At 41.6% G+C, this 16,418-nt stretch overlaps 1 protein-coding gene across 2 annotated transcripts; it reads right to left on the reverse strand.

Annotated features, from left to right (window-relative positions):
• Positions 1–5,676: 5,676 nt before the first annotated feature.
• Positions 5,677–11,224, reverse strand: LOC122204922 (olfactory receptor 2S2). 2 transcript variants are annotated; one of them, XM_042912759.1, is made up of 2 exons: positions 11,215–11,224; positions 5,677–6,626 (listed from the first exon to the last, which is right to left on the reverse strand). In XM_042912759.1, exons 1-2 carry the CDS (start codon positions 11,222–11,224, stop codon positions 5,677–5,679), a joined length of 960 nt encoding a protein of 319 aa, XP_042768693.1. The 2 variants fall into 2 exon arrangements, with proteins under 2 accessions (XP_042768693.1, XP_042768692.1); XM_042912758.1 differs by lacking the exon at positions 11,215–11,224 and having other exon boundaries at positions 5,677–6,636.
• Positions 11,225–16,418: the final 5,194 nt, after the last annotated feature.

Genomic DNA, 16,418 nt, shown 5'->3' on the forward strand with positions numbered 1-16,418 from the left:
GTTAAGGCTGAATTAATATTCCACTGAATGAGTATGATGATTTTTATTTAAAATTTCTGATTATGGCAAATTTCAAACATACCCAAGAGCATAGAGAGTGTATATTGTGCTCCCAGGCACCCATTACCCACTTGCAACAAGCTTATTTGTTTCATCTATACTTGCACACAGTCCACCTCCTACCTTCAGAAGCTAATTCCAAAAATATCATTTGACCTGAAAATATTCCAGGATGTACTTAAAAACGTAAGGACTCTGATTAAAGCTATAACTACATTACCATTATTACACCCCAAAACATTTAAGAGCAACTCCTTCATATCAAATATCAAATCAGTGTCCACATGTCTATATAATTTTCAGTATTTGCTTTGACTATATTTTCTTATATTTGTAACAGGCCCTCTTAAGCCTCCAAAGGTCTGGGTGGTGGTAGAGGAGGATGGTTGCAAATCAGAATAAGTGGGATTGGAACTAATCAGGCTCCAGGTAAACTTCATGTTCTTGAAAGAATCTTGTCCTCGCTTGTCTATTCTAGGCTGTCGTTTACTCCTCAAAGCACCAAGAGTAGTGAAACAATTGTCCTTTGCAGCTGAGCACCCCAAAGATTTAGCTTGTTATTTGTACTTTCTGTTCTGGATTTGGTGTCTCCTGCCCTTCCCTAGTTTTGAGATAGATAAGAGGATGGGCTCTTGAATGTACTGCTAACTGAATGTTGAATGCAGCTGTTAACTGCAACATGAAATCGAAAAGGCTTATACATGGAAAAGAAAGACAAAATGAAGGAGGAATATTGGAGGATACTCTAAGACAGACCCAAGGATAAGGATAAAATAAAGAAACTAGCTGAGCAATTCTTGTGACAGAACTTTGGCAGTAATCATTCCCCAGGGGAAGGGACATCATAAAAGAGAAGACCCAGGGTGGGATTTTTAGCAGCAATCCAAGGTAAAAGTTTCCTCTTTTGTTATTATAATAATTTTTTCATGTTTATTTACTCTGAGAGAGAGAGAGAAAGAGAGAGAGAATCCCAAGCAAGTTCATGCTGTCAGCAAGGAGCCAGATGCGGGGCTTGATCCCACGAACCATGAGATCATGATCTGAGGCTAAATCAAAAGTTAGATGCTCAACCAACTGACCCACCCAGTCACCTCTGTTATTGTTTTATATTAAATTAGGGCTGCCAGATAAAACACAGTTTGCCCAGTATAATTTCACTTTCAAGTAAACAATGAATACTTTAAAAAGTTTATATATTTTATGTATATATTTATGAAAACATTCATTGTTTACTTGAAATTTGAACTGAATCAGTCATTCTGTATATTGATTTGCTAAACCTGGCATTCCTCTCCCTCCCAGTAAACGTATGGGGACACTGCTTGTGAAACAGGACTTCGACTTTTAGGCCCCTTTGATTTCTTTCTTGGAAGATGGTTAAATTTTCTTTTCTTTATTCAGCCTCCTTATTCTGCAGGTCTACCTGATATTATAACATTATATTAAACAATTGACCTACTTTCCATTAGCACCAGCAGAATGTGAGAGTATTTATTTCCCTCTATCCTCATCCACGTCACATAGTATCATCAGTCTTTTAAGTTTTGTTAATCTTCAGGACAAAAAGTCTAAGAACTATCGGTTTAGAGCACTTCTTAAATGAGACAACCTTTTCTTTTGTGATGCCCAGCATCAAGGTTTATTTCTAAATAATTTTAAATATTATTCTATATTGTAAAAATTTGCACAATGAAATGTAATGATTTATAACACATTAGCCGTTTTTAAATTTCCACAGTGGATTTCCTAGCTTCTTCCAGCAAAACTGAACTTTTCTGTGCATACTCAAGTCAACACCAAAGAATTTCAAATTAGCTTTAGCAAAAGCAAATATTTATATTTAAGAAGAAAATATTTTAACCCAGAACTCATTAAGATAAAAAAGCTAATAAACTGAAGATGTCTTGTTAGTTGATGCCCCTCGAGGCAACGTCTAGGTCAGATAACTTATACTGACTCAAGCAGTATTTCCACTAGCTTCATGCAACTGTATTTGTAATTACTGCAATAAGGGATTTTTTAAAAACCTAGTCTCTTAATCTACATTTCCACAAAAAGCTGTTGAAAGAACAATTTCTGCTCAGTTGTTTTTTCCTTTGCTTAAAAAAATCAAAGTGCCAGGAATCCCACCCCACCCTGCTGCTGGGTAACAGTCAATCATTTATTATTCCTGGATCAAACACAAGCATTCATGCCTATGAAAACATTTTGCAATGAATAGGATCTTGGTCTGTACTAAAAACAAAAAATGGCTAAAAAGAGACTTCGATTTATTTTCAAATTCTATGGCTAAATTCTTATAATTCCTAACTGGCAAAAACATTGGCAAGCCACTACATTTTACGTAGGAACAGATTTACTTCTTTGGTGTCTGCCCAGAGGTGCTATTGAGAGCTATTTGTGGCTGGCTTTTTAAGAGACCGGGTGGGCCTCAAATGAAATGAATATTGACGCTGAGGTACCAAAGCACAAGGAAAGGCTGGAGAGAGAATTGAACATTTTAATTTTTTAAAAAAATAACTAAGCATAGCCCGTTTTTACTTCAAAGTTTTTATATTTGGCAAACCAAAAAGGTTACTTCTTAAAATGACCAAACTTATAGTTGAAACCTTTCTTTTTATTTTGATGTTAGACCAGGAGTTATGTATCTTATCAAAGTTCTTACCTAATCAAGTCATTCCATCAACCTCACCAAATACAATCACCATCAATCCAGACATACTCAGTGATCTTCCTTTCCTAAAGGTTTCCCTAAAACCTAATTAAGCTTCTAGAGCCATGACATCCCCCAAAGTGATCAACTCCCCTGCAAAGCGATAAAAAAAAAACCCCTTAATCCCAAGCATTCCCAGCCATCCAGTCAACCACTAGCTATGGTCCAGCAATCATCCATGAAACAAATGTCATTGTGGTAAAGACCAGTAATCTTTTAAAGTTTAGACATTCTGATTCTTTTCATTTGGGGGATGGATTCCTATATTGTGTGGTACCATAGCCATAGTTTTTAAGACTGAAGACCTAGGTCAAAGAAAAATTTTCCTCAGTCTTCTGTCATCTTGTTACTGTTGATGCATCTTGTTCTTCTTGAAAGCATGGACCAGGAGATAAGTGACTGACTTTGAAATGCAAGGAATGTGAAATTGGAGGGTGGGAGTAGAAGTAGCCATTATCCCTGGAGGAAACTATTTACATGATTTTTAACTTAACATTTACATTAGGAACATGTCATTCATGATATAAAAGGACATGGCCGCCACTACTCAATGGAAAAGCAAGTGAGCAGAGGACAGCCTGACAAGAAGGTGGGCTTGGTCAAAAGTGTGTCTCTTGGCCAGTCTGATCTTGGCTATCCTGGGGAGATGGAGTTAGCTTAGCAGCATCATTATTATTTCCAAGGTATTTTCAGAACTTTCAGTCTTTCTATTGTTGGAATAAACTAGATGGTGCTCTATGTATAGTTCAGCCCCTGGCAGTTGGGTAAAGTTGGGTGATTTTGGCACTGGAGTAAGGATGGAGGGGACTCAGGGCACCAGAAGACCTGTCTTCATATATCATAAGGAAAGAGATTAGGTGCATCTCATGTAGAGGCACAGAGCTGAATTAGGACTAAAGGCAGAAGCTAGAGGAGGATATAGTTTAGCATAATTCAAGGAAGAGTTTCCTAGGGCTGAGTGAAACAGCTAGAATCTGGAAGTATTGAATTCTCTGTCACTGGAGGTGTCCACGCAAACGCCGGTTGACTAGGGTCAGGGTCATTGGAGAGGAACTCCATGCATCCTGTAGATAGGGTTGAACAAGAAAACCCCTAGCCTCTTCAAACAATGATACTGTTTGCGCTAAGTGTCTGAAGTTTGCTTGAATGGCCACTAGATGTCACAGGCGCATTTGCAACAGCAAGATCCTTGGCAATGGTGTAATGGTAGAAATCAGGAACAGGACTCACATAAGGATGTGAAATTGTATTAACAAAATATGCATCTTTATGCAATTCACTTTTCATAAATATAATAAAACTTAAATATCACTTGAAGCAAAAACTTCCAAGATCTAATCTCAAAATTGGATTCACTTTCTAAATTCTTTTCAAGTAAGTCTGCCAGTGTTCAAAGAATTAAATATATAATTTAATATAACTTGGCCTAAAACTGCTTCTATCCATCTACTACCATCTCTGAGACTCTCATTCATCTTCTGTCTATTGTTCTAGAAAGGAACAATGTCTGGCTCATTTCCACATGGTACACAGCACTGTGCAGCATTCATGGTACGACCACTACCATCTGTGGTTCTATTGAGTTTACCATAAATAAGTACTCATTTATATAGTATCTTATCTAATTTGTCTAAAATCAAATGGTTAGGTTTTAAAATATGAAGAAATAGACTGAGAAAGATTAGGCAACCTGCCCAAGGTCATAGGTAAGAAAATGCTTCCCAGTGTTTATTGTGCTGAGCTATGGAGGCTCAGAAAAGCTACAGATTTTACATCTCTTGGACATTCACGGTGTATTTTACATATTAAAGACTTTGAGAAGTTCTGGAACAAAGAAATTTGTCAAATTTTACCCCACTAACTCTTCAAATAATTTTAGCCTCTATTTATCTGTCTCCTTACTTCCTCCCTCCTTTCCTCCCTCCTTTCCTTCCTCCTTCCCTTCCTTCCTTCCTTCCTTCCTTCCTTCCTTCCTTCTTTCCTTCCTTCCTTCTTTCCTTCCTTCTTTCCTTCCTTCCTTCCTTCCTTCCTTCCTTCCTTCTTTCCTTCCTTCTTTCCTTCCTTCCTTCCTTCCCTCCCTTCTTTCCTTCCTTCTTTCCTTCCTTCCTTCTTTCCTTCCTTCCTTCCTTCCTCTTCCTTCCTTCTTTCCTTCTTTCTTTCTTTCCTTCCTTCCTTCCTTCCTTCCTTCCTTCCTTTCTCTCCTCTCCCTCCCTGTCTCTCCCTCTCTTCCAGAATCTGAGTTATTATCTAACAGAAAACTAGTTTTTCTGTTGGGAATTGTATAAGTGGTAAACATCAAATTCAAACTCTACACTCCTTGAATTTAACTTAGAAGAAGTGTTTCATAATGTGAAATGCATTGAGAAAAAATAAGCCTCAATTTTCTCATAGCTAAAAAACAATTCAGTTCATCAGGCTAGATTATTTCCACTCAAAAGCCCTCTGTCTGGAGACCTTGTCTTTGTCTCCTCTTAGTATTTCAGGCAAACTGAGTCTAATAATGAAAATGTCCACTTCCTCCTTGTTCCTGGCTGTCCTGGGAAGTCCAGTAGGGATGAAAAAGTTGCTGTGAGAGCCCTCTCACCTGTGTGTACTGACTGTGTAGCTCAGACACAGTATGGGCTATTCGGCTTGCCCTAATGGTCCCTTTCTCCTCGGTTTTAGGATGTGTTCAGAATGTCTTTGTACATTACATTAGCGATTTATTGCCTGGCATCTGTTGAAGCTCTCAGATATCTGGCTAAAACTCAGAAGACACAATCTGAAAAGTTACACAATCCCTGAAAATGAACTAGAGGGCAAGAGATCATTTCAGTTAACATCACCTGGCTTTTGAGTGGCAGCTGCAATGATCAAAACCCTTGCTCCCTTGGAGGTAGGAACCACAGAGGACCCCTCCTCCATCACTGGGTGAAGTATTTCTGAGCCACCAGGTTCCTCACAGCAGCCTTCACGTCCTTGTTCCTGAGGCTGTAGATGACGGGGTTGAGCATGGGGGTGACCACCCCATAGAAGAGAGGGATGAGCTTATCTGAAAGGTCCTCTTTGTCTGCCCCCAGGGGATCCTTAGACTTGGGCTTCCTGTACATGAAAAATAAGGTCCCATAGAAGATGACCACCACAGTGAGGTGGGCAGAGCAGGTAGAAAAGGCCTTTTTCCTCCCCTCAGCTGAAGGGATCCTCAGGATGGTAGCAATGATGAAGACATAAGAGACAGAGATGAACAGAACTGGGACCCCCAGGAAGATCACATTTGTCACTCCCATGCTGATCACATTGATGGAGATGTCAACACAGGCCAACTTCAGGACAGCCAGGATCTCACAGGCAAGGTGGTTGATGACGTTGTTCCCGCAGAAAGGCAGCTGAATCGTCAGGGATGTGTGTACCACGGAAGCAGCCCCACCAATTGTCCAGGAGCTGACAGCCATGGATACATAGACAGACCTGCTCATGACCACAGGGTACCTCAAGGGGTTACAGATGGCCACATAGCGATCAAATGCCATCATGCTCAGGAGCACACACTCTGTCCCTGCCATGGCAAAGGAGAGGAACATCTGCATGGCACAGCCTGAGAAGGAAATGGTTTTCCTGGGAGTGAGGAAGCCGTCCAGGACTAGAGGGATGGAAGAGGTTGTGTAGCAGATGTCCAGGAAGGAGAGGTTCCCCAGGAAGAAGTACATGGGCGTGTGCAGGCGGGAGTCAAGGATGGTCACCAGGATGAGGACCCCATTGCCCAGCAGGATCACCAGATACATAGACAGGATGAGCACAAAGAATGTTTTCTCCAGCCTTGGGTGGGCTGAGAGTCCCAGGAGAATGAACCCCACCACAGGGGAGGACCAGTTGGCTTTTTCCATGTGATATCCCTTCTGTCATCAGCAAAGTACAAAAGCAGCACATCAGGCTTTCTTGAGAAGAGTCTCAGGCATCTAGTATGCCATCAAGTCTGTGCTACATAAGAGGAGAGCATGTGTGTGTAAGAGAAAAATGGCTGTAAGAGACAGTAAGTGGGAGTGTCCTTAGCTTTTAGATGAGAGAGGGTCGGGGGTGGAACACAACAGAGCTTAGAGTAGACTAGCACCAAGGAAAAGCCTCAAATATTCCAGCCGACTGTGTGCGAGGGGTTTTTCTGATGTTTCATCCTCTCATGGCCCGAAAAAGCAACTGAGGCCCAGAGAGGGGTGTGACCTGTCTGAGTCTTCTGAGCAAGGTGCTGATAGAGGCAGGACTGGAGCCCAGTAGAGCTAATCCCCAGTCAAGGAGGACTTTTCCTCTGTTTTATGATCAACAGCTGGAAAATGCTGTAAATTATTTCTTTCTATAGAAATTTCACCTAATCTGGGCTCTCTTAGATTCTCAGAGAGGAGAATCCCCAAGCTGATCCAATTCTTAGAATGGGCAAAGTTTTAAGCTTCTGTAAACTTTATTAACGTTTGGAAGCAACTTGTATAAAAGTGTTAACCCACATCCAGACAGAATGAAGCTTAGGTAAAGGCTCAGCCATGACGAGGATTGCTTCCTCAGCCTGCCCAGCCTCAGCAACACAGACTTGACTGTCATCTGAACTGGGATCTGCCTATTTTCACACACACTAATAGAAATTGGGGGGAGGTTCCTTAGGGGGCAGAACTTTATGAAGCCAACACAAGGATTGACTGGAGTGATGGAACCCACACTATGGAATGGTAACTTGCAGCTCACTGGCCAGTTAACACAATTCTTAATAACCATGCTGACTACAGTCATCAGACAGCAGGTTATGTGGCATTGACTTCTAATCCCAGCTCATTAGAATCCTGGTGACATTCTTAGCCAGGGGTGACTACGGAATGTTTTTTCTTTGTCCTTTTATGTTTATACTTTATTCTTGGGTAATATTCTGGCTCTCTGCCTCCATTCTTGTGTTCTACACAAGCAGCTAGCTATGGGAAGACCTGTCTGCCTTTGTAGAGAGGATTTCCAGGCTCTCAGCTGCAACTGCCCAGACTCTATATTCAGAATCCTCATTCATAATATTTCTATAGCTCTTTCTTAATTGCAATGGTGTGTGTGTGTGTGTGTGTGTGTGTGTGTGTGTGTGTAAGCATGTGTGTGTGTGTGTGTGTGTGTGTGTGTGTGTGTGTAAGCTGCTTCACCATGGAATTCTGCCCCAGCTTATCTCCCACTCCTCCCAGTGGCTCTCCCAGCCTTTCCAGAAAATGAAAAGTAAACATTACAGTTGGTGCCACAAGCAGGATTCCATAGTGACAGGGATATGCTGTGATTTCAGAGGCCAAGGGCAGTGGCTTCTGTTAGAGAAGCCATCCTGTCTACGCCCACGAGCTGGGGCTGTGCACACAGAAGCGTCTGCCCGTGAACGATGTGCTGTGGCCATGAGTGCTGCACGGGATTTGCCCCGTGTGAGAGCTGCAACCATGGAATTCCTAGTGCCCAGCATGGAGCAGTGCTGAATGAAAGCTGGTTCAATTGGAGTGAACAGAATGACTAGGAAGATCTTGTGCACTGAGCCCAGACCTCTGGGACCTGCCTCTGCCCGTGACATGGGTGTTCTGGGTGGCTGGAGCAAGTCCCTAAGCCTGTTTCCCATGTGCATCATGAAAAGGCTGAACAGGTGCTCTCCAGAGTGTCCCAACTCTGTCATGGATTGCTCAGCACCGTCCTCACCAGGCCGGGCTCAGACTTTGGTGAAGGTGACTGCCTGCTCCTTTGCGTGTGTGGTATGGTGTGTGTGTGTGTGTGTGTGTGTGTGTGTGTGTGTGTGCGCTCATGAGCACACATGGTGGGGAGATCTGAATGGTTGGTCTCCCATCAAGATATGGCCAGCTGGAAATAGGGCTGTATCAGGCTTTGGAGGAGAGTTGGGATGGAAGAAAACCAGGAGCTCTGACACCTACAGCCCCAGCGGGCAGATGTCCACCTGGGAGAGCGAGGAAGGGAAGGGAACACAAGGTAGTTAGGAGCCCATAAACCATCATACTGCCTCTATACACTGTTCTATGGCCTCTCTGGAGAGCAGTTTGCCCAGGAAAAGGAAAAACCTGGAAAGCCCACATAACTCAGCAGTTCCACCCCTGGGAGAAAGTTCTAATGATTCAATGAGTGGAGGGCCGGTATCTCTCATAAAGGCATTTATCACAGCCATATTTGTGAATGAACATAGGAAAAAAAATAACTGTCTACCAATAAATACCTAATGATACCGCTTCATATAATGGAATGTTAGACATTAAAGTTACATTTATAATTTTTACACTATTACATCATTACATTACAACAATAAATTCAAAGGGAGAATACAAAATTGTACACACTGTTATGATCTCAATTAGGTGAATAATATATGTTGATAAAAGTGACTCAAAAGAAATTATAGAAGAATCACTAGGGGAGGGCATTCCTCTTTTACCTCTTCAGTATTATCCAGTTTTCTAATATTATGGGCACAAATTGTATTTGGGGAAAAAATTCTCAGTACAGTAATACCCCCGCCCCCCCGTCTTACTTACCGACATTTTGCATTCAGAAGTTTCACTTCCTGCCCCACCACCACCTCCAGGTGTGGTCTGGAAGCAGAAGATGGTCTTTCTGAGTATGGTCAGGTCGGTAGTAGCCTCACAACACCTAGGTCACTCACCTCACTTCATCTCATCGTGTGGGCATTTTATCATCTTGCATCATCAGAAGAAGAATGGGGGGGGCGGTTGTGCAGCATAATAAGATATTTTGAGAGAAAGACCACATTCACATAACTTTTATTATAATATTTTGTTACAATTGTTCCATTTTATTACTGGTTATTGTTAATTTCTCACTGTGCCAGATTTATAAATTAAACTTCATCATAAGCATGTGCGTATAGGAAGAAACAGTATACACAGGGTTCAGTACTATCTGCGGTTTCAGGGATCTACTGGGGGTCTTGGGATGTATCCCCTGTGTAAAAGAGGAAACTACTGTATCTATAGGAAGAAAGTGAGAAAAATGGAAAGAACTAGCCACGGAATGGGAATCAGACAGGGTTGGGTCCCAGCTTGCCTGTCTTGCTCACCCTCTGACCCTGAGGAAGGTTCAGTCTTCCGGGAAATCTCAGCAGGATGGGGATGGGAACATGGCTGCCTCTTTCCCTGGGCTCTGGGCTCCTCCCGGGGAGGACTGAGCAGCAGTGTCAAGGCAGGGGCTTGGTCACTGGTGAGCTCTGTAGAGCACGAGGGACTGCCTGGGCTTAGCCTCAGCTGCTCCTCCCCGCTCCAGCATCTGCTGCTCATAGTCAGTTGCAGCTGGAAGTTTCTTAGAGCAGAGGCAGGGTGGGGAGGAAAGTCCATCTTTGGAAAATGCTCAGCAAAAGTCATGGCCACCACTTCTGTCCCCACCACAGCCCAGTGCTCCCTACCTGCATCCTGCTTGCAGCCACTTGTCTGAGTCTCCTGATCCCAGACACAGTTCTCAACTCCACACTGTGCCCTGGGCCAGACCCTGGATGCCAGAGAAAGACCCCAGACACTCCCCTGCTGGATTTCCTTGACCTCTGAGACCCTCTTTCTTCTTCTCTCCGCTAAATCCCTACGGCAATGTTAGCCCCTGCTGGTGTTTCTCTCCCGTCCTTCCTCCTAGCTGTGCAGGCTGACCGCGTGTCTCAGCTAAGGACTCTTTGTGGAGAACACATGTCATCCTGGTCTGAGACACAGAAATCCCAATGGTACATCTTCCCCAGCAGTGAAAGGAGTCCTCGGGCAGCAGCTGTGAACTCTACAGGGACTCTTTTAGTCCCAGAAGCAATTTAAAGTTTGGAATGTCAAATGTGCACGGGGTACAGGCCCTAAGCATACCTGGGGCCTCCAGGGACCACACACCCTGTCCCAATTAGAGGTAACGACTGGGACACGGTCAAGGGGAGATGGACAAGAGCATACAGCAGATGCTGGCTTCCTCCAGAGCTTTCCCTGGGGTCTCAGAGAAGCCAGTGCTCGATTCAGGGACGGTGTACTTTGTCCCTATGTCGAAGTCCTAGATATCCAGAATGGGGAAGCAGGATAAATGTCTAACAGCAGTAGCAGGATTGGCTGCGTTCGTTGAGCGGCTCCCTTGTGCCAGTCACTGTGACGAACGCTTCACAAACACTGGTTTTAAGACGTTCTCCACTTCCTCTCCAGCAGGTGTCTTTTCTTGTCTTTTTGATCCTGGGCATTCTGACAGGTGTGAGGTGGTATCTCATGGTGGGTTTAATTTGCATTGCCCTGATGATGAGTGATGTTGAGCATTGTTTCATGTGTCCGTTAGCCATCTGTAGGCCATCTTTGGAGAAATGTCTATTCAGGTCCTCTGCCCACTTTTAATCCAATTATTTGTGGGAGTTTTTTTGATGTTGAGTTATATGTGTTCTTTATATATTTTGGATATTAACCGAATATATTATCAAATATGTTGTTTGCAAATACTTTCTCCCATAACTTAAAAATTTTTAATTTAAAAAGTTAAACAGTTTAGCAAAGACCACATCTCTTGTAAAATCCAGAGCTGGTATTTCAGTCTCAATACATCTGATTCTCTTTATCATCATTGGATATCCTCCTCCTCCTCTTCCTCATGATTATCACCACATTAGTAGGCATTACTTGTATCTGAAACAAAATGTAAAAGGTATAGAAGAATGTATAATAAAAATTAAGTCTCTTTCTCGTCACCTAGTTATGTTCCTTCGAGACAACCAATATTAGCAATTTCTTGTATGCCTTTTTTTCCCAGAAATATTCTATGGATATTGATCAGTGAGAAAAGCAAGATATGAAGACAGTGACAAATTTTGCACAAATATACACTGTTTTAATATCATGATTTTCTCAGTTAATATATATTGGAGCTATATATCTGGAAAATATATCATTTTTATACATGTTTTATATTTCTTCCTTCCTTTCTTTCTTTCTTTCTTTCTTTCTTTCTTTCTTTCTTTCTCTTTCTCATGTTTATTTATTTTTGAGAGAGAGAGATAACATGAGTGGAGGAGGGACACAGAGAGAGGGAAACAGAGAATCTGTCAGTGCAAAGCAGGGTTCAAACCCACAAACTGTGAGATCATGACCTAGCCAAAGTCAGACACTCAATCAACTGAGCCACCCAGGCATCCCTGCCTCATTCTTTTAAATGGCTGTATGTATTCCAGTGTTAAGAATGTGTCATCATTTAATTAACCAATCTAATATTGATAGACTTTTAGATCTTCCAGTTTTTCCCCATCTTATGCTATTACAGTCAATGTTACAACAAATATCTTTGCATATTCATAATTTAGCACATGTGGTAAAAACATACTTGTTTATGTACATTTGTAATATTGACAAGTTTACAAATTCCTACCATCAGCTTATGAGAATGTCTGTTTTCCATCCTCTGATAACATATTACTTTGCTCTCTCAAGAACTTCTTTTCGTCTTTGCCAATTTAAAGATGAGAAGTGGGGGCGCCTGGGTGGCTCGGTCAGTTAAGCGGCCGACTTCGGCTCAGGTCATGATCTCACGGTCCTTGAGTTCGAGCCCCATGTCGGGCTCTGTGCTGACAGCTCAGAGCCTGGAGCCTGTTTCAGATTCTGTGTCTCCCTCTCTCTCTGACCCTCCCCCGTTCATGCTCTGTCTCTCTCTGTCTCAAAAATAAATAAACGTTAAAAAAAAAATTAAAGATGAGAAGTGATATCACATTGTACTATTTAATACTTTAGATATTTAAAACAATTTAAAATGTGAAATATAGCACACACATGTAAATGCATATGAAAGTATATAAAACACATATTTTTAATTGAAAGAATAAAAGAAAGCAATGATCTCCTAATTTAAGGAGTAGAACACTGCCAGTACCTTGGAAGCTCCCTGGGTATTCTTTCCCTGTCCATCCTCTCCCTCTCCTCCCAGAGACAGCCACATTCCAATTTTAGTTATAATCATTTCCTCGTTTTTCATGAGTTTTATCATCTGTGTATACATCCTTAAACAGTATAGTTTAGGCTTTCCTCTTTCTAAACTCCGTATCAATTCAATTGCTTGTAGTTATTCTTTTTAACTTGCTTCTTCTGTCAATATCATGTTTGTGAGGCTCATTCATATTTACAAGTGTAGCTAAATTCATTAATTTGTATTGCTAAATTCCATTATATGAATGCAGCACAGTTTATTTATACATTCTACTTCAAAGGATAATTGGGTTGCCTCCTAGTTGAATGCTGCTATAAATATTTTATATACTTCTCCTTGGTACACATACGTCCAATTGTCCTGCCTACATCTGTGACCCAGCCTTTCTCTAGTGATCTGTAATAGCCTCTCGGTTATACATCAAATGTCCAAACATGAAAGGGTTCATTTCTGGGATCTCTATTCTTTTCCAAATGGCTTACCTGTCTGTTCCTGTGTTGATGCCACACTGCCCTAATTAATATTGCTTTTTAGTATACTTTGATATCTTGTAGGGTGAGTCCCTTTATCCCCACCCAATACTTCTTCAAATGTGTGATGGCTGTTTTTAGTTCGTTGTTCTTCTATATAAATTATGGACCCAACTTCTTGAATTCTACAGTAATTGTTTTAGGAATGTATAAATTGGTTTTACATTTATTCTATAGATCAATTTGAGGGGAACTAATATCTCCATAATATTGAATTTTCCAACCCATTAAATGGAAATATTTCTCTGTTTTAATATTGTTCAAAACATGTTATAATTTATACTTTTATGCATGAAGGTCTTGGAGATCTTTTGTCAGATTTAACCCTGTATGAGGATATTTATATTTTAACATAAATATATTAATTTTTTATATTTAAACATATAAATACATATATATTTTTTTAATTTTTTAAAATGCTTATTTATTTTTGAGAGAGAGAGAGAGAGAGACAGAACATGAGTGGGGGAGGGGCAGAAAGAGAGGGAGACACAGAATCCGAAACAGTCTCTAGGCTCCAACCTGTCAGCACAGATCCCAAAACAGGGCTCGGACCCATGAACCATGAGGTCATGACCTGAGCTGAAGTTGGATGCTTAACTGACTGAGCCACCTAGGTACCCCAATACATATATTTATATTTCTTTATGTCTTTAAAAATATTTCATAATCTGTTGGTAGAATATAGAAATACAATATTTGTTTTTGTATATTGATTTAGTGTTGAGGAACCTTGCTAAACTCTTTTAAATATTTATAAAATTCTTTTTTTTTTTTAACGTTTATTTATTTTTGAGACAGAGAGAGACAGAGCGTGAACAGGGGAGGGGCAGAGAGAGGGAGACACAGAATCTGAAACAGACTCCAGGCTCTGAGCTGTCAGCACAGAGCCTGACGCGGGGCTCGAACTCACAGACCGTGAGATCATGACCTGAGCCGAAGTCAGACGCTTAACCGACTGAGCCACCCAGGAGCCCCTTCTTTTTTTTTTTTATATATATATATATATATATATATATATATATATATATATATATATATATATATATATATAATTCTTTTAATGGTTTTATTTATTTGCTAGAGAGAGACAGAGCCTGAGTGAGGGAGGGGCAGAGAGAGAGGGAGACACAGAATCTGAAGCAGGCTCCAGGCTCTGAGCTGTCAGCAGAGATCCCAGTGTGGGGCTCAAACTCGTAAACTGCGAGATCATGACCTGAGCTGAAGCCAGATGCTTAACTGACTGAGCCACCCAGGCGCCCCAACTCTTTTAAATATTTATAATATATCTTCAAGTTATTTTAGATTTTCTATATAGTAGGCAATAATAACACCAGTGAACAATGAAAGTTTTTTTCTTCCTTCAAAATTGTTAGACTTGTGTCTTGCCCTACTGCACTGGCTGGGACCTCCAATTCAATGCTGAAAGGTTTTGTTTGTTTGTTTGTTTGTTTGTTTGTTTTGTTTTTCACCATGAATGGGCATTGGTTTTTCAAATGCTTTTCCTGTTTCACTCATGTCAGTTTTTTTTTTTTTTTTAATTTAGCTTGTTAATACGATAGATTGCATGGACTGATCTTTGCTTATTGAACCAGCCTGTCCTTCCCTGGTGGAGGAGATCCCCCTTGCTGCTAGAGAGGATGAATTTCAGCTCCCCACTAGGGCTCTGCTGATTGATTCCTTCCTGGCTGGCAGGGGCAAGGGTATATAGTTACTACTCCCATGTCCTCCACTGACACCATAAGAAGGGTGGCCTCATTACCATAGGCACAAGTCCTGACTCTCCTTTAGACCCTCTCTGATACCACCCAAGTGGGAAGGAAAAGGGGCACCTCATTATGCAGGGTTGGGGATAAAAGTCTAGGCTTCCCACATGCTCTCCACTGATACTGCAAAGTGGAGATTTTTTTACAACTTAACGGAGATAAAAGTCCCATGTCTCTGGGGCGCCTGGGTGGCTCAGTTGGTTAAGCGTCCGACTTCGGCTCGGTCATGATCTTGCAGTTTGTGAGTTTGGGCCCCATGTCGGGCCTGTGCCGACAGCTCAGAGCTTGGAGCCTGCTTTGGATTCGGTGTCTGCCTCTCTCTCTGCCCTTCCTGTGCTCGTGCTCTCTCTCTGTCTCTCAAAAATAAATGTTAAAAAAAAAAAAGTCCCATGTCCTTGCTCAGCCTCCTCTGATGCCACATTCAATTTAGGATTTTGCATCTATGTTCATGGATAGTATAGGCCTGAAAGGAGTTTATTCCTCTTCTTTTATTTGAAAAAGAGCCTGGGATTTGACCAAGACTGGTTTGCAGTTTCTTGTATCTCAACCGAGAATGACCTACCATGTTATATAAATGTAGAATTGCAGGTGGAGAATGCAGTGGTCAGCAAGAGAGGGAGACCATATAAAGATGCTTTTCTCTGGGCTTTGTAATTGTTAAGACTTCCTAGGCTGCTAGATAGGAAACTTATTCCAACTGGCTTAATCCCTAAAAGAACTTTAATGTTCATACAACTGAGAAGTTCAAGGGTGGATTCAGTCTCAGGCATAGCTGGAATTAGGGACTCTACATGTCATTAGGACCCTGGGTCTCTCCATCTGTTTCTTATCTCTACTTGTTTTTCCTGGCTTCACTTTAAACGCTGGTGGACAGATTTCCTCATGTGATAGGGAAGAGAGTTGTCAAGAGCCTAATTCACATTCTTCTGTTTGAGTCTCCAGGTGAGAACTGAGCCCTGGCCAACACCTACACTGCAGTCTTGTGGAGGACTTGGTTGAACTCCTGACTTACAAAACTGCAAGATTATAAATGTGTGTTGTTTTAAGCCACTAAGTTAGTGATGATCCTCCATGCAGCATAGAAAGCTAATACAAGACCCTTTCTCTGCATGCTCCAATTAGAAATTTCCTGAGGAATGGCTCTGGTTAGTTTGACTTAGGTTACATGACTTCCATTAGACCCGATTGCTGTGCCAAGAGCTGGTGTACTATGATTGGCAGCCTCATTAGAATCACATAAGAGTGAGAGTGAGCAGTTCCCCCCAATACCCAAAATAATAGGTGCACAGTACAGGATATAGCTGACCTCTGTGATGGCATTCTTAGGGGGTTCAGGTGTGTCTTATGAGTGCTTATAGTGGACATTGCAAATTTGCAACCTTTAGCCAAATCTGGGTATGGATCAAACTTTGTTTGACCCTCATAATACTTACCTTG

The sequence above is a fragment of the Panthera leo genome, chromosome D4 (genome assembly GCF_018350215.1).
Source record: "Panthera leo isolate Ple1 chromosome D4, P.leo_Ple1_pat1.1, whole genome shotgun sequence".
NCBI lineage: Eukaryota > Metazoa > Chordata > Mammalia > Carnivora > Felidae > Panthera > Panthera leo.